We start from the raw sequence: 23,374 nt of genomic DNA on the forward strand, positions 1-23,374 counted from the left end.
CTGAAGTAAAAACCCGTGTAAGGGTGCAGCTTAGTTAAAGGACCCGTTCATTTCTAAGAAGTTGTAGCCTGTTGATTCTGTCTCATCTGCCTTGTGGCCTAGAGTCCCACATTTCTTTCATTGGCACCTCGTTTGTTCCTGATCTCCTTTCACCTTACCTCTGCTCTTGAGGAGCGAACTGTTTGCCTTTTAAATCTGGTTGTTCTCGGGAAGTGCGATAGAGAAGGTCAGTCTTTTGTAGGCTAGCGGGGTAGGTGTTGAACGGAAAGTTGATCTCGCTGTTAGGTAGAGGGAATGAAGAACTTTAATTGATTTTAATTTGTAATTCTCTGCCATCCTGGGTACATGGGCAGACACGGTTCCCTATTTAATTGAATGCTCAGCCCCTCTTAACCATATCTTGCCAACCAAAGTCTATAATACTCTAAACCGCTATCGATGGCCAATGGGAAGGATGGTAGAGAACCAGTGGATCAGACAGTTAGAGAAGGAGTGATAGCATAACATGCATGTAGTTAAGCATGCACTTTTCACAGTATGGACCAGAGTATCTGAATGGACCATAGGAATCGATATTCAATATAATGTAACAGGCCAGAAATGGCTCCTGGCTGATTAAATTGCCTGGAGCTAACCGGTCATTTTTAGCAGTACTTAACTGGTTAGTACCGCTGAAAATAACCGATTAGTTCCAGACTCAAAACCGGCTATTTGGGGGGGGGGGGTCAGGCTAAAGCGGCTAGGGCTCGTCAGCTTGGAGAAAAGGTGGCTGTGGAGAGCCACATTGAGCCTGCAAATAGGTGGGAAAATGTGGGGTACAAATGTAACAAATAAAATAAATAAGATAGAGGTCTATAAAATAATGAGTGGAGTGGAACAGGTAGACGTGAAGCGTCTGTTCACGCTTTCCAAAAATACTAGGACTAGGGGGCATGCGATGAAGCTACAATGTAGTAAATTTAAAACGAATCGGAGAAAATGTTTCTTCACTCAACGTGTAATTAAACTCTGGAATTCGTTGCCAGAGAATGTGGTAAAGGCGGTTACCTTAGCGGAGTTTTAAAAAAGGTTTGGACGGCTTCCTAAAGGAAAAGTCCATAGACCGTTATTAAATGGACTTGGGGAAAATCCACTTTTTCTGGGATAAGAAGTATAAAATGTTTTGTACTTTTTTGGGATCTTACCAGGTATTTGTGATCTGGATTGGCTACTGTTGGAAACAGGATGCTGGGCTTGATGGACCTTTGGCCTTTCCCAGTATGGCAATACTTATGCACTTATGTACTTGACTGGTTAAATGCTGATATTCAGAACTTAGCCGGCCAAGGTAATCACATAAATAGGACTGCATAAAAGTCAGTGCTATGTTTATGCAATGCTCATAGCCAGTTAAAAGCTCAATATTGCACAACCAGCTGTGCTGTAGCCGGTTCCGGAACCGCGGAAATTCAGTGCCGTTGCCTGACATGGGCCAGCATTGAATTTCTGGGCTTAGTGCCGGTGGTGGTTAGCAAAACGCTAATTGCCCCTGGCTGAATATCAGGTCCATATAGGCTTATTATTCTAAACGTTTACACGTTAGGCCCTGTTTTATAGAATTACCCCCAGATTCTATATAGCGTGATTTGCGTGCACAAATCCGGTCATATTCTGGATTTGCGTGTGCAACTTAATTGGTTAACGAGACAATCAGTTTTGATAATTGCCAATTAACAAGAAATTATTGGCACTAATTGGCTTTAATTAGAATTTTCGCGCACAACTGTCTAAGCATATTCTGTAATGTGATGAGTATAAATTCTAAGATGCAGAGTTGACAAGGGGGCATGGCCGTGGGTTTGGAATGGGTGGGTCATGGGTGTTTCTAAAATCTATGCACGCTGTTATAGAATACACCCGGTTCTCACCTAATGTAGGCATCAATATTTATACCAAGTTTTACTTGGCATAACTGCCCACGACTAAATTTAGTCGTGCGGATGGGTGCTCTGCATATTCTATAAACCATGCAGAAATTTAGGCATATTTTAAAAAGTATCCCTAAATTTAGGGATACTTTATAGAATACGCCTATGCATATTTTTTTTTCAGTGTCAATTTTGTAGGTGTGATATGTAGAATCTAGCCCATAGTGACTTCTACTGCTATAAGTTATCTGTATAAGTAGGGACAAAACCCACTTATGCAGTCAGCACCTGCCATAGACGTCATAAATACTTTTGAATATTGAACTTTATGGAAAGGCATGGTATTAAGAGAAATAGGAGGAACTGTGGACTTTAGATCTTTGCAAATAGAACCCTGTTGACCAAATAACACAGGTGATATTTACATCAGCTATGCAAATGTAAGTTTCTTCTGGTGAATCACTGACCACCTCATGTTGTTCCTGGTTATTGGTTAATGTATATTATTTCATCTATGTGTGTGCTTAGTAATGCTGTGGAGATTTTTTTGTAAAGTTAATTTTATTTTTAATCTCACTTGTGAGAAGAGCTTGGAAAGTTCCTGCTGTTAGGCCTATGTGTCTCTTATAAGAAATTACTAAGTGCCGTGATTTCTACAGTGAGCATGTGTTGTGTGGACTTGCCATGCAGGATTGGGGACGCTGAAGGTTTTTCATGCTGGTTTTCCACTTTCCCTCCTCCTTGTTCTGCTCCGATTAAGAGATGTTTGTTTGGATCACTGAATTGCTTTTCTGTGCCTTCACTCCCGATAGCTTTGGGCTCCAGAAAAGGGACTTCTTGGGAGGTCAGAGGTGTGGCCAGACTTCAAAGTTTGGGTGGGCCTACCACCAAAATGGGTGGGCACTGTCCTATTAGTACATAAGTAATACCATACTGGGAAAAGACCAAAGGTCCATCGAGCCCAGCATCCTGGCCCCGACAGCGGCCAATCCAGGTCAAGGGCACCTGGCAAGCTACCCTAACCATAGACCACCATTCCCCTTACTTCCCCTCCCTTCCCCTTCCCCCAAATATTAAATATCTGAGCTGGCGGGAATCCCCAAGCCTTATCAGTTGAAAACATCTGCAAAGGTCTACTGAACTCCCTCCAAAGTAACTCAGTCGGCATCAGCTGTAGCGAACCACCTCCGATGCCGGCACCTGGCGCATGCTCAGTTTTTGCAAATTCCCCAGAACTAGTGAGGTGCACTGGAGGAAGTTCAGGGCATCTTTGTAGATGTCTTTGGCTGGCGGGGCTTGAGGATCTGCTCCAGCCTCCAGCTGCAACAAAAGTGGGCAGACCTGAACTCAAAGTGAGTGGGCCCAGGCCTGCCTGCATCTACACCATGGGTGGGGTAGTCAAAATATAACAGGGTATGTATAAATAGGTACCCAGAGGACGCCTGGTAGGAGCCTGTTCTGTAAAAGAATGTAAATATCTAATTTCCTTCATAGAATACTGGCGTAACAGCAGAAATACATGGGGTAAATATGCAGCCGGCAGTGATCAGAGTTTTTATGTCCGCCGCTGGCTAATTTCGCAGATATTCTATGCTGGGCCATGTCCAACTGGTGTGGGGTGGCCCAAGGCAATCTGCCACTTAAGGCAGGGATGAAATGGCGCTCTGGCCCCCCAGCATTACACCTCACCCCACCAACTTCTTCCCGCCCCCCAGCTGCAGTCTAGCATCTCTCCCCCTCCCCAAGCCTACCTTCTTTTTTTTTGTTGTTGTTTTCAAAAGAATTGGACATTGGTTTGTATGATAAGTTTTATGGGGCAATGTCCTAGCTTTACTCTACACCCATTTTTAGGGGAGGGGAAGGGGATTTGTATTTTTGGATTTAATACCGTTTGAAGGAGCATATATATGTGTTAGGGGATGAGGAGGTGACTGTGGGTCAATGGGAACTGAAGGGAGCAACCTCTTCCACTTCCCTCCTTTTGATGTGGCCTGCTGGCACTGAATCCTTCACTACTGTACTCCAGTGGCGTAGCTAGGGGGGCTGCCACCTGGGGCGGGGCGGTTCGCCGTTGCACCCCCCCTCCCCCGGGTGCAGCCCGATGACATACCCCCCCCCTCGGCGCATCGACACCTCCCCCTGACCCAGTGCCCACCCTCTTCCGTCCAACCAGCTCCCTACCTTTAAAAAAATATCGGAATCCGAAGCGAGGCGCAGCGCCTCACGCCTGCACGTAAAAGAAATGTGCACCGTCTCATCGGGCCTTCTCTCGCTCTGTCTGTCCCGCCCTTGCGGACATAGGAAGTTGCGTCAGCGGAGGGCAGGACAGACGGAGCGAGGGAAGGCCCGATGAGACGGTGCACATTTCTTTTACGTGCAGGCGCAAGGCGCTGCGCCTCGCTTCAGATTCCGATATTTTTTTAAAGGTAGGGAGCTGGTTGGAGGGAGGAGTGTGGGCACTGGGTCGGGGGGGGGGTGTCGATGCGCCGAGGGGGGGAGCTGGCAGTGAGCACCCCCCCCCCCCGAGCTGACACCCGGGGTGGACCGCCCCCCCCCCCCCCCCCCCCTTGCTACGCCGGTGCTGTACTCACCACAGTTATTTATTGATGTGTCAGAGGCCTGAGCACCAGCAAATGATGAGGTTTTCTCCTCCCAAAAGTTGGCAACCCTGTTGCTCTGTGTGGAGTCCTGAAGGATAGGTCCTGCAGAAATAAAGCCCTCTACGTGTCAGGTAAATCTCATGCTGTTGTGCATCGATGTACTGAATGCTGTTGTGAGCACCCAGGTCACGAAAGCTTTGCAGGGGTTGACTATTTTGCATTGCCATCTCAGGAGCCAGTGCTACACTGTTCTGGATCAGTGATCTACTCATCAGTGGAAGAGAAGACAGAGTAGATACATGAAAAAGGTGATGGTGTGGGGGTGTCTTTGTATTGTTTTATTGTTACACATTTTATGTATTTTTATGTTGATGTTTGCATTTTTTTAGTGCGTTTCATACACTGCTTTGGGCAATTGTTTCAGTCAGGCGTGGAGAATAGCATCAAAGTTAATTTTAACAAATACATGTGTACTTTAGTCTAATGGTTGGAGCACCAAGTTTTAAATGCGGCTTTTCGCACTGATCTCCTTGCGACCTTGGGCAAGTCACTTAACCCTCCATTGCCTCAGAAACTCAAGACTGTTCCCTCTAAGCTGAGCAGGAGTCCTCCACGTACAGTCCTGCCAGCGGGTGGTGCTGTTTCACTATCACATTTTCAATAGTGAGGGAAAGGCAAGCTCTATAGGACTCCGGGGAACCTGCCTTTCTCTAGAGAGTGAAAATACAATAATGAAGCAGCACCCCCTACTGGCAGCAATGCAGTTGGAGGGCTCCCACTCAGCTAGTGTGCTTGTCTGACATTGCTGTCTGGATGTCTCAACGCCACCTGAAATTAAATATGACCAAAACCAAGCTTCTCATTTGCCCCCCAAAACCCACCTCCCCACTCCCCCCTTTTTCTATTTCTGTTCATGGCTCTCTCATTCTCCCTGTCTCCTCAGCTCGAAACCTTGGGGTCATCTTTGACTCTTCTCACTCCTTCTCTGCTCATATCCAGCAGATCGCCAAGACCTGTTGTTTCTTTCTTTACAACATCCGTAAAATCCGCCCCTTTCTTTCCGAGCACTCTACCAAAACCCTCATCCACACCCTTGTCACCTCTCGTTTAGACTACTGCAATCTGCTTCTTGCTGACCTCCCACTTAGTCACCTCTCCCCCCTCCAGTCGGTTCAAAACTCTGCTGCCCGTCTCGTTTTCCGCCAGGGTCGCTTTACTCATACTACCCCTCTCTTCAAGTCGCTTCACTGGCTCCCTATCTGTTTTCGCATCCTGTTCAAACTTCTTCTACTAACCTATAAATGTACTCACTCTGCTGCTCCCCAGTATCTCTCCACACTCGTCCTTCCCTACACCCCTTCCTGTGAACTCCGTTCCCTGGATAAATCCTTCTTATCTGTTCCCTTCTCCACTACTGCCAACTCCAGACTTCGCTCCTTCTGTCTTGCTGCGCCCTAAGCCTGGAATAGACTTCCTGAGCCCCTACGTCTTGCCCCATCCTTGACCATCTTTAAATCTAGATTGAAAGCCCACCTCTTTAACATTGCTTTCGACTCGTAACCACTTGTATCCACTCGCCTCCACCTACCCTCCTCTCCTCTTTCCTCTACACATTTATTGATTTGTTTGCTTTATTTTTTGTCTACTAGATTGTAAGCTCTTTGAGCAGGGACTGTTTTTCTTCTATGTTTGTGCAGCGCTGCGTACGCCTTGTAGCGCCATAGAAATGCTAAGTAGTAGTAGTAGTAGTAGCAGTTACAGGATAGCGCCTAAGTATATCTGCATGCAACTGCACAGGGGGCATTTCCATGGGAGGGGCAGGAGCATTCTGGAAAACTGCACGCAGTATTACAGAATACCGCGCGTGCAGGACGTCAGAAACAGAACGAAGCCTTGCGCGGGAAGAAGAGGACCTCGGCTGGCAGGAATTGGGGTCCCCCGCCAGCAAAGGTAGGCGACGATGATGGCAGTGGCAGGGGAGGGTTGACGGCGGGAAGGGGGGTCATCAAAGTTCACGGCGGCGGCACGCGGGGGGGGGGCTAAAATGTGCCTCCTCACCTCGGGCTCTGGACCCCCACTCCCGCCGAAGTCTGGCTACACCCCTGGTAGAGACATTAGAAATTTCCCTTTCTTCCGTCTTTAACAGTGCTTTCCTTTTTCTTGTAACGTATTGCTAGATGCAGAACAAATTGACCTTGCGATTGTGAGAGTAGCCAAAGCTGACCTTCCCTTGCACTATGTTATCAGACTACAGCAGTAGGGGAACTTGTTTTTGACATTGTTTCTGAGTAATAGGAAGCTCCAGATCTAATACTTTTCAAATTAATGAGCTGCCAGAGCCTTGGTAAGAGCTTTGGTATTTATTTACAGTTTAATTTCTGCCTTGTGTGTGGTTTTTTTATCCCCCGCTTCCCATCACCAGAGACACGGGTTTTACTGACAGTGTCGGGATGAGGATTCAAGAGCAGCTGCTGTTTTTCATCATTAAGAAGTCAGATTCCACAGCTTGTTTCTGCTCTGTTAGATCCCAGAAGTGGGGAAGTCTACAGAGGATATATTATGGGGTCAATATTCAAAGCGATGATTTAAATGGCCAGAAATGGCTCCTGGTCAGTTGAATTTGCTTATCTGGGGTAACTGGGCATTTTCTGTGGCCCTTACCTTACCTGCCTATCACCATTTGGACTGAAACTAACTATCTGCAGTTTTGGAAATCTCAATATTTTTGGTTCTTTTCTAGGTATTTATGAGTAAAATTCGTTATATGATTTGTTCCTGTATGTAGGATCAGTGGCGTAGCTACGTGGGGCCTGGGCCCCCGTAGATTTGGCCCTGCACCCCCCTGATGACAACCCTCTCGACCCCGCCTCCCGCCACCAACCCTCCATCGCCGTCGCCTGCCTTTGCTGGCGGGGGACCCCAACCCCAGCCACCCGAGGTCCTCTTCTTCCCACAAAAGGCTTCCTTCTGTTTCTGATGCCCTGCACATACAACATGCAGTACGTCAGAAACAGAAAGAAGCCTTTTGCGGGAAGAAGAGGACCTCAGCTGGCAGGGGTTGGGGTCCTCCGCCAGCAAAGGTAGGCGACGGGAGGGGGTTCGAGAGGGTCGTCTGCAGGGGGGAGCAAAGTTGTTTGTGGTGGCGGCAGCGGGGTTGGCAATGGCGGAGGGGGTGGGGCGGTGACGCCGGGGGGGGGGGGGGGGCTAAAATGTGCCCCCTCACCTCGGGCTGTGGACCCCCCTCCTGCCGAAGTCTGGCTACGCCCCTGTGTAGGATAGTTACATTTCTTAATGGGATTTTTTTTGGTTTTTTTTCTTGATGAAAACCATTCTGAGTCTTTCTGGACTGCTGTGGTGTATAAGAACTTATATGTTATGGTTAGTGCCTAAGCCAAAACTGGCATTCTGGGGGCAGAGTTGGTTATGTGCCAATATTCAGCCCTTGCCCGGCTAAGGGGCCCTTTAAATAGGCTGCGTAGGTGCCTACGCATGCCCAACACGTGCCAATTCGGAACTACCACCTGGCTATCGCGTGGCCTGGGCAGTTATTTCATTTTGTATGCGCATCCAGTAGGTGCGCCGGAAATTTTCCGGAGTGTGGCACTAACCGGGCAGTAACCAGCATTGTATGCGCACTGACTATTACCGCCAGGTTAATGCGTGGGACCTTACGGCTAAGTCAGTGGGTGGTGGAAAGGTCTCAGGGGCCAAAATGGACATGCGCCAATTTTCATTTGGCCGCATGCCCATTTTCAGCCAAAGAAATAAGGCCTTTTTTGCAGGTGCGCTGAAAACACGAACCTGCGCATGTCTAATACATGCATCTACACCAGCGCAGGCCACGTTTCCGTGCGCCTTAGTAAAAGGGCCCCTAAGATAACTTCATAAAGAGGACTGCATGACACCTAGCAGCAGCGCAATAAGGGCGGTGCGGTGGGGGCGGTCCACCCCGGATGCATGCCTCTGGAGGGGTGCAGAGAGCAGCCGCACGCCTGTCGGCTCTGCTGTTTCCCTGCTCCCTCTGCCCCGGAACAGAGGGAGCAGGGAGCCAGCGGAGCTGAGAGCCGCGTGGGGGGAGGGGGGTTGATGCGCTGGGAGGGGGTGTCATTGCACCGGGGGGGGGGGGGGGTTGTCGTGCGCATCGGCGATCCACCCCGGGTGGCAGCTGACCTAGGAACGTCACTGAGACCCAGTCCTATTTTTATGGGCAACAGCGTATTTAGGGTAGGTGAGTTATGGCGTATGCAACTCCTGTCAGACCCGCCCCCACCCCTACCCACCTCACCTTAAAACCCTCTCAGCTTTTGTCTTCACCCGGGCAGCGGTAGCGGCACTCATAAGCTGCCTGAGGCCTGATCCTGGACTTCCTCCCTGAATGACCCACCCTAGAGGAAGCCCCAGTGCAAGCTGCAGGCAGTCTGAGTGCCACTGCCTGGGTGAAGACTAAAGCTGAGAGGATTTTAAAGTGTCGTGGGGTGGGGGGAGGCGGGGGGGGGGGGGGGTCAAGGGAGACGCACCCCCTCTAAAACGTTCCTGGCTTCGCTACTGTTTATGGGGTTCATTGTAGTCGGGTGAGTGCTGAATATCATAGTTAACCGACTATGTACTGTACCCAGCGTATAAATCCATCTCTGTTCCTTAAAATTGAGTAACTGATTAACATTACCCCCTCACCTCCCAACTGAGCTTGCTCCAAGACACACCAACGAATATCACCAGGGGTGTTCCCTTTAGCTTTCCAATATGCTACCATCGGAGCTTACTTATTGCTGCAACTAAGGCGGGATTTATGCTCTGTCGGATAAGATCCCTGAAAGTAAAAATACTTCCCATTGAGTTTCTAATGCAATTGGCTAAACTAGTTATTAAGAAAAATTATTTTTACTTTCAGAGGTCTTATTTTGAACAACATCGTGGGTGGCCAAGGGTGCTTCTCTAGCTCCCCCGGTAGTGAATTTAGTAGTAGGAAAACATTGGTCTGGATATGTGTTGGAAGCGATTTCTTGATGGCATATTCTTCAACTGGGAGGGTGGAAATGATTTATTACGGGATTTTATGGGATGGTTGAATTCATTGACTTCTAGTTTGCAAGTTACTATAACGTTTAGCCATATTAGATTGGATTTTCTTGATGTCTGAATGTACAGAGCCCCAGATGCTTCAGGGTGTGGACCTAGAAGTAACAGAACCACTAATTAAAATGTATAATATATTACTTCAAAGTATTTCTTATATTTTATTGGTAGCAAAGTCTACCTGAACGCTGAATGGCATCCACTACCCAGACTTTGCTACCAATAAAATCTAAGAAACATTTTAATTAGTGGTTCTGTTACTTGTAGGTCCGCACCCTGAATCAGCTGGGGCTTAATACTTAGTGAAACATGGTCCATGTAGGCATCGGATCTGGATATCGTGTATAAGCTAACTTGATTTTAATATTTAATTTTAAAAAGTTGATACTAAAGAACTTAGCCAAAATGATAAAATATTCAGTTATAATTAAAAAAGAGTTGTAACCGATGAGGAGGCAGGCAAGTCTTGAGTAGATTGCTCATGCGAAAAGAGTCACTGCTGAGATCTTGGATACTGTGTGCTGTACGAGTGTTGATTAATTGGCACTAAGTTGAAGTTGGGTACACAACTGCCTATGTGCTACAACCCTTACTAGGCAGACTAGATCGGTTATTTTAGTCTGTATCTGCTTTACTGGTCTGTTAACCTAGAGGAAGAAAAGGAAACAAGAGTTCAAACTAATGGGGGCACCAAGAACACATGAACAGTGTCAGACGGGGGTCAAAGTGTTCAAACGTATCTGGCAGAAATATGAGTGACAATGGATGAAGGGTCATTGTTGGGGAGAGATTGTGTTTCCAGGGTAGATAGATGAGGGACACAGAGATTTTGTGGGAATAATTTAATAAAACCTTTACATATATATATAGATATAGATAGATAGATAAAAAAATATATATAATAGGCACACCATGTGTAGGTGCTCATTGGGGTGCACTTTGGGTGGAGTAGGGTTGTAATTGTAATGTACATTGCATATTTAAAGAATACATGTACACATTTACTTCCTGGGAGCAGGACTTAGATGTGTGCGTTGGGGCTGGATCTGGGAGCCCATTTCATAAAGGCACATAGAGTTGAGGAGTTGAGGGGTGGCCTAGTGGTTGATGCAGCGGGCTTTGATCTTAACAACCTGTATTCAAGTCCTGCTGCAGCTCCTTATGAATCTTGGACATGTCACTTAACACTCCATTGCTTCAGGTACAAAAACTCACACTGTGAGCTGTCTAGGGACAGAGAAAGTGCCTGAATATAATGTGTACAACACTGGGTACATCTAGTAGTACTATACAAATAATTAGTAGCAATGAAAAAGGCACCTTTTTGCACTTCTCAAATAGGAATAAAATCAGGTTCTATGAGGTCAATTTCCATGTAAGAATCTAGGATGAAAATGACGTTTTCCAAATTGTTCTTCTTCAACGTGTTTCAAAATCTCTGTTCTTCTGCATCCTGTGGTTCTGTTTCCCACACTGGGTCCTAAACTAGAGAACAAGGTTACAGGTTCTTGAGGTGCATTTGCTTCTCTTTTATGCCCACGCCGAATCCTGTCAGAAAGCAGCGTATGGAGCACGGAACAGACTAATGCACACCCACGGTTAACGTGTTTTCTGTACAGTGGCCTGCAGCGAACGCCCTCCTTTATGTATGGGCTATGTTTGAATTTGGACTCCGTTCAGATTTGCATTATCAGCCCTGCCGCCCCATTACGAGGATTCACACACTCGAAGAAGTAGTATTGGTCAACCAGATGAATTAGTCCTTGGCCTTCTCCGCCAATACATTCCCTACTACAGGGGACATCAAATCCAGTCCTCGAGGCTCACAACCCAGTATGAGATCTGTTTGCATTCAGTGCTTCCATTGCATGCAAATAGATCGCATACATATTCGTTATGGAACTCCTGAAAACCAGGCTGTGTTGTGGACCTCGAGGACTGGATTTGAGGATCTCCGCCCTACTGTATGGGAGAGTCATGCTGATGAAAATGGCTTGAATTGGGTCCATTCTGCTTAGTGAGTTGCAGGTTCTTGGCGAATAATTCATTGCTCTTTACAGATCACTCAGGGTGAGCTCCAGAATTCATGTTCCAGGTCCACAACGGAGAAAGGACGTGGCGGTTGCCAACAGGTGTGCTGTCGACCCCCTCCTCCGTTACCACCTCCTCCACCTCCTCCACTGCCCCCCAGACCCAAAGGTAAGCTTGATATTTCTAATGGGTTTTCTTGTGAATGTGTTGGAAAGTTAAGAGGTTTGCTGGAGCTTGGGAAAGTCAATGTTCTTTTTCATTGCAGCATGAGAAATACCATTAAATGTTCCCCATGGGAGTGTTCTCTCAGGTTAGAATGAACCATAAGCCACACAAACGTAATTATTTTTTCCATTTTCCCCGAATTCTGTAATAATCGCCAAACATTGCGTGTGCAAATTTGGGCACATGTAATTTAATTGAATAACGAGCTAATTAGCACTGTTAATTGGCTCCTTAACAATCAATTATTGGCACTTATTAGATTTAGTTAAAATATACATGCATAAATTTAAGCACGGGATCCGCCCCTAAACGTTACGCCAGTGGTTCCCAAACCCGGTCCTGGAGGCATCCCAGCCAGACAGGTTTTCAGGAGATCCACAATGAATATTCATGAGAGAGATTTGCATGCAGTGGGTATCCTGAAAACCTGACTGGCTGGGGTGCCTCCAGGACCGGATTTGGGAACCACTGCGTTACACGCAAGTTCAAAATGGGGGCATGGAAACGGGAGGGCCATGGGTGGAATGGGGGCGTTCCTAAAATTTACATGGGTAGTTATAGAATAATGGGGAGACGTGCAAAGATTTGCACCATGTTTCAGTTGGTGCAAATGACCGAATTCTCTGCCGTAAGCACTATTCTGTAAACTGTTCCTAATTTTAAACTCTGTTTGTAGGATAAGCCTTGGTTTGGCACCGATTTTTTTGGGGGGGTCATATATAGAATTCACCCCTTTATGTCTATGAAAAAATGATTGCACTTTGTCCATTTACAAAACTATTCCTGGGACAAGAAGTTTATTTACAAAACTGTACAACAGAGTAGGATCTAGTTTAACAAACCAAGCATAGGGCCCCATTTACAAAGCTGCGGTAAAAGGGGCCCCTGCGGTAATGTGGAGGGGCATAATTGAACAAAAACGTCTATCTCCATGGGCATTTATCTCCGAGAACGGGTCCGTGAAGGGGCGGACCGAACCGTATTTTCGAAAAAAAATAGACGTCCATGTTTTATTCGACAATTTGTGAGCTGGGCGTTTTGTTTTTCAGCGATAATGGAAAATGAAAGCGCCCAGCTCAAAAACGAATAAATCCAAGGCATTTGTTCGTGGGAGGGGCCAGGATTCGTAGTGCACTGGTCCCCCTCACATGCCAGGACACCAACCGGGCACCCTAGGGGGCACTTTTACAAAAACAAAAAAAAAGGTAAAAGAGCTCCCAGGTGCATAGCACCCTTCCCTTGTGTGTTGAGCCCCCCAAATCCCCCTCAAAACCCACTGCCCACAAGTCTACACCATTACTATAGCCCTAAGGGGTGAAGGGGGGCACCTACATGTGGGTACAGTGGGTTTGGGGGGGTTGGACGACTAAGCATTAAGCAGCACAATTGTAACAGGTAGGGGGGGGGATGGGCCTGGGTCCACCTGCCTGAAGTCCACTGCACCCCCTAACAACTGCTCCAGGGACCTGCATACTGCTGCCAGGGAGGTGGGTATGACATTTGATGGTGAAAATAAAAAGTTGTGAAACATCATGTTTTGTGGTGGGAGGGGGTTAGTGACCACTAGGGGAGGTTATCCCCGATTCCCTCTGGTGGTAATCTGGTCATTTAGGGCACTTTTTGGGGCCTTATTCGTGAAAAAACAGGGTCCAGGAAAAGTGCTCTAAATTCTAGCTACAAACGCATACTTTTTTTTTCATTATCGGCGAAAGGCGCCCATCTCTCCTCGGCCAATAACCACGCCCCAGTTCCACCTTCGCCACGCCTCCACCACGCCCCCGTCAACTTTGTATGCTTCCGCGATGGAGTGCAGTTGAAAACGTCCAAAATCGGCTTTCCATTATACCGATTTATTCGTTTTTGTGAGATAAACGCCTATCTCCCGATTTAGGTCGCAATATAGGCGTTTTTGTCTTTCGATTATAAGCTGGATAGTAACATAGTAGATGATGGCAGAAAAAGTCCTGCCCAACAAGATAAACTCATATGTGCTACTTTTTGTGTATACCTTACCTTGATTTGTATCTGCCATTTTCAGGGCACAGACCGTAGAAGTCTGCCCAGCACTAGCCCCGCCTCTCAACCACTAGCCCTGCCTCCCACCACCTGCTCTGCCACCCAATCTCGGCTAAGCTTCTGAGGATCCATTCCTTCCGAACAGGATCCCTTTGTGTTTATCCCACGCATTTTTGAATTCCGTTACCGTTTTCATCTCCACCACCTCCCGCGGGAGGACATTCCAAGCATCCACCACTCCCTGAAAAAATACTTCCTGAAGGTAGCATCAGAATGTGGATTTGTCACTCGCCGATGCCCCCTTTTACCACAACAGGTACATTTTTTAAAAAACAGGAAATGGATGTGCAGTAAGTGAGCCGCATGCTGTGCAGTCATTTTCCAGGGGAGCCCTTACTGCCACCTATCGTAAGCCCTCGGTGCTAAAAACATAAAAGTATCATATAGACACAAGATGGCGGTGCGAGCGGTTGTATGCGTCTGAGCTCCTGAATCCCTTGAGTGTGTTTGAGTTGGCAGTGTTTTCCCCCGGATTTTTTCATGTGGAAAAGGAAAGGGAAAACCAGGGTGAATACCTCCTCGAACCCTGGTGGAAGTCCCGCTGTCTGACAGACGACCCTCGAGATTTTTGGCGTTCAGATGCTAGAAGCATGGACGCCTGCTTCGATTGGATCATTGCAGGGATATCACAGCATAGAGGCGGCCTCACTTAGTCCGCCTGTGAGTACAGCGCCTCTGCGACCTGGAAGCAGTTTTGACATGGCAAGGGAGCAGCGACTTGAATCGCCCGATGTGGAATTGATTTCTGAAGCAGCTGGAGGAGGTCGACTCCAGGAGTGACAACATCATGGAGTTTGAGAGTGAATAACCCCATACTTTCTCTTAACCTGGGAGCTGCTTCAATTGGAAATGGAGGAATTAAGAAACCAGCTGTAGTAACATTGGAAGCCCTGTGGTCTGCCATTCAAGGTGTAAACTCTTCCCTTCTTAAGGTAATTAATGTATATAAGGAAGAAATATCAGATTTGAAACAATCTCAACAAGTTCTGACTGGGAAAATTCAAACACAAGAGGAAAAATTTGAATTATTAGAAGGAGAACTACAAAAATTTCAAAGTTTAACAGGTATTGTTGGTAAGGAGAGGAATGTTATGGCCAAGAAGCTGGAATACCTAGATAACCAGGGGAGGAGGAATAATTTAAGATTTCTAAACTTTCCAAAATCACCTTTGATTCCTGCTATTGATATGTTGAAAAAATACTTTGGAGAAGTGTTAAGAATTCCGAGTGATGGATTTCCACCTATTGTTAGAGCCTATTATATATTTGGAATTAGAAACCCAACCTTGGAACCTCATCCTGATTTAAACTTAACCGAGTTCCTGGAAAGTTCTTTGGAGGTAATAACAGAACAAACAACTCTCTTGATTACGTTTGCATTGGAACCGGACAGAAACAATATTTTCCGACTGTATTTTAAACATATGAATGCAACTTTCCTTGGAGACGAGATTCAAATATTTCCTGACTTAAATAAAGATACACAAAAACGAAGACGCGAGTTCATGGGTTTAAAACCAAGAATACTCGCTCTAGGGGGTCTATACAGGGCTGTGCCAACACGGTAAGTGAGGTAAGCATGGCAGGAGAGGATGGTGCCCTGCCGCACCATGCTTACCTCGCCCTTTTCTCCCCAGATCCTTTTCCTTTTTTTTTTGTTTAAATTTACCTCTGTCCGGCGGCAGCGTAGCGTTAGTGAGGAGGCGGCACTCCCCCGCCCCGACGTCTCAGTCTTCCCTTCGCTCAGTTCCGCCTTCTTCTGACATCAGAAATGACATCAGAAGAAGGCGGGACACTGAGCGAAAGGAAGACTGACATGTCGGGGCGGGGGAGTGCCGCCTCCTCACTAACGCTACGCTGCCGCCGGACAGAGGTAAATTTAAACAAAAAAAAAGGAAAAGGATCTGGGGAGAAGAGGGCGGGTAGTGTAGCGATTGTTTTCGGGGGGGGGGGGGCGGTGCCAACTGCAGGGGGGCGCCGGAGACCCTAGGCACGGCCCTGGGTCTATATGTATTAAAATACCCATGCAGATGTTTGGTATCTTTAAATTCAATAAATTATGTATTTTTTTGACCCGAGGAAAATGCAGGATTTTATAAAAATTAAAGAAGAGGGAGGGGGGATCTACCCAGAATGTTCAAACAGGTTAATATATGCCTTGTCCCGTGCCTAGCCCAGTCTCTCGGCGGTCCTGAGACAGGTTATTATATTATTAACCTGGGTTATAAATAACTAGGTCTCATTGCATAAAATGGTAACTGTGCTAAATAGCACCAGTTGTGGTAAAATAACCCATCCTAATGGTAGCCCACATTGATAATTTCCCCCCCTAAACATTGTAATACGTGGAGGGGCATAATCGAACGCAAACACCCATGTGTAAGAATGTCCATCTCCGAGAACGGGTCCGTGAAGGGGTGGGCTGAATCGTATTTTCGAAAAAGAAGTTCTGTAACGTGGCTAACACACGAAAGGGATCTAAAATGGACTTACAAAAATGGCCACTACCTTGTGGACTACTGGAAACAAAACAGGGCACACTCTGACCCAGTAAGCAGAGGGAAAAGCACCATGGGAGAAGAGCCTACCAACTACCAACTCAAGCTAGTGAAATCATGGAGCCCAATACCCTACACCCACCACAATGCAATGCTGATGTGACCCTGCAGTGCACCCGAGAGCCACATCTGACCCAGGGAAAGGCTGTGAGAGGATCGAACACATTCTGCTGTCATGGAGGTGGGTACGGAATTTGAGGGTGGCATAGAGGCTGGGAAATAAGGTTTTTGCAAGTGGTTTTTTTTGGTGGGAGGGGGTTATTGACCACTGGGGGAGTCAGGGGAGGTGATTCCCGATTCCCTCCGGTGGTCATCTGGTCATTTAGGGCACATTTTTGGGACCTGTTCGTGAGAAAAAAGGGTCCAAAAAAAGTGTCCTAAATTCTCGCTAACAACGCCTTTTTTTTCCATTATTGGCCGAGCATGCCCATCTCTGCTTGGCCGATAACCACGCCCCAGTCCCGCCTTCACCATGCCTCCGACACGCCCAGTCAACTTTATTCGTTCCCGCGACGGAGTGCAGTTGAAGACGACCAAAATCGGCTTTTGATTATACCCATTTGGCCGCCCACGGGAAACAGACGCCCATCTCCCGAACATGGGCGTTTTTCTCCTTTTGAAAATAAGCAGGACAGTCACCAAAGCAATCCAACTTTTCTACTAAATGCCAAAAAATTATATATTAGTAAACGATAGTAACAACAACTGGATAGTTGATAATATCTGAAATACCATCAGTGTAAATAAGTGATGTTACTAGATCGAGAAGTCCACTATCAGCGGCATAACCGAAAGAGGACGCCCATCTTCTGACACAAATCGGGAGATGGGCGTCCTTCTCTCAGGGTCGCCCAAATCGGCATAATGGAAAGCCGATTTTGGGCATCCTCAACTGCTTTCCGTCGCGGGGACGACCAAAGCTCACGGGGGCGTGTCGGCAATGTACCGAAGGTGGGACGGGGACGTGGTTAAGAGATGGGCGTCTTCGGCCGATAATGGAAAAAAGAAGGGCGTCCCTGACGAGCATTTGGTCGACTTTACTTGGTCCAATTTTTTTCACGACCAAGCCTCGAAAAGGTGTCCGAACTGACCAGATGACCACCGGAGGGAATCGGGGATGACCTCCCCTTAATTCCCCAGTGGTCACCAACCCCCTCCCACTCCAAAAAAAATGTAAAAACATTTTTCCCAGCCTCAAATGTCATACCCATCTCCATCACAGAAGTTTGCAGGTCCCTGGAGCAGTTTTTAGTGGGTGCAGTGCACTTCAGGCAGGCAGACCCAGGCCCATCCCCCCCTACCTGTTACACTTGTGGTGGTAAACTCAACATTTAATTAAATTCTGAAATTAGTTGCCAGAGAATGTGATAAAAGCAGTTAGCTTAGCAAGGTTTAAAAAAGGTTTGGAAAATTTCCTAAAAGTCCATGAGCCATTATTAAGATGGACTTGAGAAAATCCATTGCTTATTTCTAGGATAAGCGGCATAAAACCTGTTTTACTGTTCTGAAATCTTGTCAGGACTCTTTCATATTAGATTTTGTTTTACATTTTATTTTAAAATTTATATGCCACGCTATCTAGAGATTCTAGGGGATCACAGTATAAAACATACATGATGGACCTCGTGGACCTGCCACCAAGAAATGCTAAACGATCTTCCCGCACTTTTCTGAACCTACACTTCCCCAGCTGCAAAGGATTAAAATACAAACCAGCTTTTCTTACATGAGTACGCAGATGAGGAATGCACTACCAACTCACTTAAAAACGATAAACGAACTAAATAACTTCCGAAAAGCTCTGAAAACCTATCTCTTTAACAAGGCCTACCACGAGAACCCATAATTAACTACAACACAACACCTAAACACCTTCTATTCAGACTGTCTTACTTTACAACTCCTTGACCAGATCCTCTTGCTCTCTCTAATTTCTTTGTAACACCAATTGTAATATTGACCCTGTTATGACGATGCCATAGCAGACCTTTGTAAGCCACATTGAGCCTGCAAATAGGTGGGAAAATGTGGGATACAACTGCAATAAATAAATAAATAAAATACATAATACTTAATACATACAAATGTAAATGAAAAACAATAAAATGGGACAACAAATTTAAGTCTTATGAGCCAAAAGATGCTCAATTATCACATATAAGAGAGCTCTAAGAACCTTATGGTGAAGAAAATGCCTTTTTATCTAGATGTCAATAGTTCTTTCCTGTGTCATAGCCACAGGTGGGCCTGGGCCCACCCACTTTGGGCTTAGGCCCACCCAAAATTCTTGTGCACTTGTTATTGGCTGGTGGGGATCCCCAAGCCCCACCAGCTGCCGGGGTCTTCCAGCAGCAAGAACAGCTCCCTTTCCTACTTGCTCCAGCCGATGGCACTGGCTACACACAGCTGTCGTGCGGACATGTCTGAAAACCGAGCGTGAGCAAACGTGTGGGGTAGTGGCAGCGCGTGGACAGTGCCACCAATTGGAGCAGGAAGGCAAGGGAGCTGCTGTTGCTGTCGGAGGATCCCTGAAGCTGGTGGGGTTTGGGGATCCTCACCACCACAGGTATTTGACTTGGTACCGGGGCGGCGGTTTATGGAGACTGCAGTACATGTGACCACCCAGTTTGCTACGCCTCTGGTTCTTTCTGGAGAGATACAACTTGTTCTGTTTTCCATAACCTGGGGTGCCTGGTTGGTGTCCTGGCATGTGAGGGGGACCAGTGCGCTGCGAATTCTGGCTCCTCCCGCGACCAAAGAGCTTGGATTTGGACGTTTTTGAGATAGATGTCTTTGGTTTCCATTATCGCCGAAAACCGAGGATGACCATCTCTAGGGTCGACCTAAATGTCAAGATTTGGGCGTCCCCGACCGCATTGTCGAAACGAAAGATGGACGTCCATCTTGTTTCGATGGTACGCGTTGTCCCGCCCCTTCGTGGCACTGTCCTTAGAGTTGGGCGCCCTTGGAGATGGTAGTCCCCGTTTGAAAATGCCCCTCCACATAACCTTTCCTCTCTTCGATCCCCATTGTGCCTGAACCTTAATCGACCACAACATTACCATGTATTTGTTTCTCTTCCGGACTTGGCGAACACCTTTACAGTACTATGTAAGCCTGCAAATAGGTGGGAAAATGTGGGATACAAATGTAACAAATAAATCAATAATTCAAAGGGCAGTGCATTCCAGAGTTGTGGACCTGGCTACTTGAAAAGTACTGCATCTGAGGAAATGTAAACTTACCGCACAGAATGACAGCATCTCTAAGATTTTCTCAGCTGATTGCAATGATCGAGCAGGGCGATGCATTTTCAAGGTTGATGCTATGATAGGTGGAGATATGCTGATAATACAATATCTCAATGATAAAAGCAGACAACCTTAGCTAATTGCTTTGTAGGTCATTTCTTGGCGTTTGTCTCTCTCCTTTGCTGACGGGACATAAAACCTGTTAGTGAAACGGAGACTAATGATTGAATGTTTGCAGTTTCCAGTACTGATGACTTTCCTCTTCAGTGACAGAAAAGTTATTTTTGGAGTGTAAATAAAGATATTTGATCTTTCTTCAGAAAGGTATTTTAAGCTTGTTGACGAAAAGAGAATATAAGGCTGACATGCCTTCCAAAGTTAAACGTGCTCAAATATAATTCTATACTTTTGCAAATGGAGAAAAATGCTATCGATTAGGTACGGAGTAAGTACAATTCACACTTCCTTTGCTTTTGCTAATTAACAGCAAATAATTTTCTGTCTTTGTTTTTTTTTTTAACGTATTAGGAAAGTCGTTCTTACGTCTTTCCCAGTTTCATTTCCGTTGTCTCTGTGTATCTTTTTGTTTATTGAAAATGTTAAACCAAATCTGTGCAAGGTAGATTTCAATTTACAACAGGTTATGTTTCCATGTAGCATGTGTGATTCCTGTAGTTGAATGTATTTTGGAACTTCTAATGGCTTGTAATTTTTTAAAGAGAGAGGAAGCTTTCGTAATCTGTGACCTGAGATAGCAGCAGCAGCAGCCAGAATAGGACTTGTTGATTGCTCGCAGGGACAGCTGTTCACAGCTGCATAACCTTGGTGAATGTCTGCCCCAATCTCTGGGTCTAATAATATAATCAAGCCAGTGTTGAGCTAGCGTCAGTGACATCATTGCATGGAACTACACATCGGCCTATAATGGGGGTTCCTTGTTCCTCACGAAGACAGCTTTTTCTTTATCATAAGCCGGCATTTGTATTTAGCTGGCAATAAGCCCCCTTTACCAAAGAAAGGTTGTGTTGAAAAGGGGAAAAAAGGAGGAGGTTGCAGAAATGCCACTGTAGTCGATGGCTGTTCTGTCACACAGATTCTTTAGAGTCCTGAATAACATAAGCAGCTGTGACATCCTGACCCACCGTGACAATCACGCTTGCCCGGTACCCTCTCCCTCTCCCACTTTCCTTCCAAAGTGCTTCCTGGATAGCTATACCAGATTGGGTAAACCGTACAGAGTACGCACATCTTGGCCACACACCCAAGACGTGCCCATGCTCCGGCCACATTTATGCACCCCTGACAGTTGTGCTCTAACCCGCTAAGTCTATAAAAGTCACCAAACATTGTGTGCACAAATTTGGGCATGTGCGAGGAGTGGCCTAGTGGTTAGAGCACTGCACTTGCAATCCAGAGGTGGCTGGTTCAAATCCTGCTCTTGCTCCTTGTGATCTTGGGCAAGTCACTTAACCCTCCATTGCCTCAGGTACAAACTTAGATTGTGAGCCCTCCTGGGACAGAGAAATATCCACTGTACCTGAATGTAACTCACCTTGAGCTACTACTGAAAAAGGTGTGAGCAAAATCTAAATAAATATTTGAGATTCTGTTGCTACTATTTGAGATTCTACATGGAATGTTGCTATTCCACTAGCAACATTCCATGTAGAAGCCTGCCCTTGCAGATCAGCAATGTGGCTGTGCAGGCTTCTGTTTCTGTGAGTCTGACGTATGTGCAGGACGTCAGACTCACAGAAACAGAAGCCTGCACGGTTGATCTGCAAGGGCAGGCTTCTACATGGAATGTTGCTAGTGTAGTGGAGTAGCTTAGTGGTTAGAGCACCAGTCTTGCAATCCAGAGGTAGCCAGTTCAAATCCCACTGCTGCTCCTTGTGATCTTGGGCAAGTCACTTAACCCTCCATTGCCTCAGGTACAAACTTAGATTGTGAGCCCTCCTGGGACAGAGAAATATCCAGAGTACCGTCCTGAATGTAACTCACCTTGAGCTACTACTGAAAAAAAGTGTGAGCAAAATGGAAATAAAATAATTTAGTTGAATAATGAGCCAATTAGTGCCAATAATAGGCTTTTAAACAAGCAATTATTGGTTCTGAAAATGGTCTAAAAAGATAGATGCAACTTCTAGTGAATGGCCATTTTCAACTGTGTTCGCCACTTGATATTTGGATGCTTTCAGCAAAACATCCAAAATCGGATTTAGACGTCGTATCAAAAATGCTCCTCATAACCTACATCTGTGATGTAGCCACAGGGGTCCTTGAGGGCCTGGCTCCCCCACCCCACACTTTGGGCTGGGACCACCTCCAGAACTTCAGCACCCCTTTAAGCTCCACCAGCCAAGGAAATACAGTTCCCGAGCCGCTCCCCTCCTCCTTGCTCTGCTTCTTTAATGCAGAAATTGGCGGAGTGCCTCCAGCCACCGACACCAGGACACAAGAGCTGAGCATGCTTGCGGAGTCCTGGAGTTGGCTGCTCAAGGCACACCACATAGTAACATAGTAACATAGTAGATGACGGCAGAAAAAGACCTGCACGGTCCATCCAGTCTGCCCAACAAGATAACTCATGTGTGCTACTTTTTGTATACACCCTACTTTGATTTGTACCTATGCTCTTCAGGGCACAGACCGTATAAGTCTGCCCAGCACTATCCCCGCCTCCCAACCACCGGCTCTGGCACAGACCGTATAAGTCTGCCCAGCACTATCCCCGCCTCCCACCACCGGCTCTGGCACAGACCGTATAAGTCTGCCCAGCACTATCCCCGCCTCCCAGCACCGGCTCTGGCACAGACCGTATAAGTCTGCCCAGCACTATCCCCGCCTCCCAACCTCCAGCCCCGCCTCCCACTACCGGCTCTGCTATCCAATCTCGGTTAAGCTCCTGAGGATCCATTCCATCTGAACAGGATTCCTTTATGTTACCACCGACTTCTATATTAAAGAAGCAGAGCAAGGAAGAGGGGAGTGGCTCAGAAACTGTATTTCTTTGGCTGATGGGGCTTCGGCATCCCCACCAGCAAAGATATGTTTAGCACGTGCACCACCCCTGGGTGCCCCCAAAATTGGAGGGCTGGCTATGCCCCTGATATATCTCAGAGGGAAGGCAGGTCTGATAGCAAGTAACTGAGACAGAACAAAACAGCAAAGGAGATTCCAGGAGCAATCTAATTTGCTCCTCCAACATTCCAATGTGTCTCACTGGGATCGTAACCACCTGCTGATGTCACTCCTCCAACGTTCTCCGTCCCCCCCTCCCTCCCAGTTCCATGGGACCCTGGAACTGGGAGGGAGGGATGGAGGGACAGAGGGAGGGGGGACCCTGGAAATGGGAGGGACACTGGAACTCGGAGGGGGGAGGGAGGGAGGGGGGCCTGGAACTCGGAGGGAGGTGGAGGGGGCAGGGGAGAGATGCTGCACATGGATGGATGGAGGGGCCAGGGCACAGAGGACGTTGCCTGCATATGGATGAATGCAGGGGAGGGAGGGGACCCTGAAACTCGGAGGGAGGCAGGGAGGGGATGACCCTGGAACTCGGAGGGAGGGAGGGGGACAACAACCCTGGAACTCGGAGGGAGGGAGGGACGACCCTGGAACTCGGAGGGCGGGAAGGAGGGGGGACCCTGGAA

General features: G+C 46.9%; 1 protein-coding gene across 2 annotated transcripts in view; it reads left to right on the plus strand.

The window, feature by feature from the left end:
• Nucleotides 1–23,374, plus strand: part of PRIMA1 (proline rich membrane anchor 1) — an 86,583-nt gene that overhangs the window by 7,723 nt on the left and 55,486 nt on the right. For both annotated transcript variants that reach the window (XR_003943379.1, XM_030214906.1), the window contains exon 3: nt 11,644–11,782. Coding sequence is in view for 1 of the 2 variants with exons in the window: in XM_030214906.1 (XP_030070766.1) it covers nt 11,644–11,782 (139 nt within the window). In the remaining variant the exon portion in view is untranslated. The remainder of the gene's footprint in view (nt 1–11,643; nt 11,783–23,374) is intronic.

Source organism: Microcaecilia unicolor, chromosome 9, assembly GCF_901765095.1.
Source record: "Microcaecilia unicolor chromosome 9, aMicUni1.1, whole genome shotgun sequence".
Lineage (NCBI taxonomy): Eukaryota > Metazoa > Chordata > Amphibia > Gymnophiona > Siphonopidae > Microcaecilia > Microcaecilia unicolor.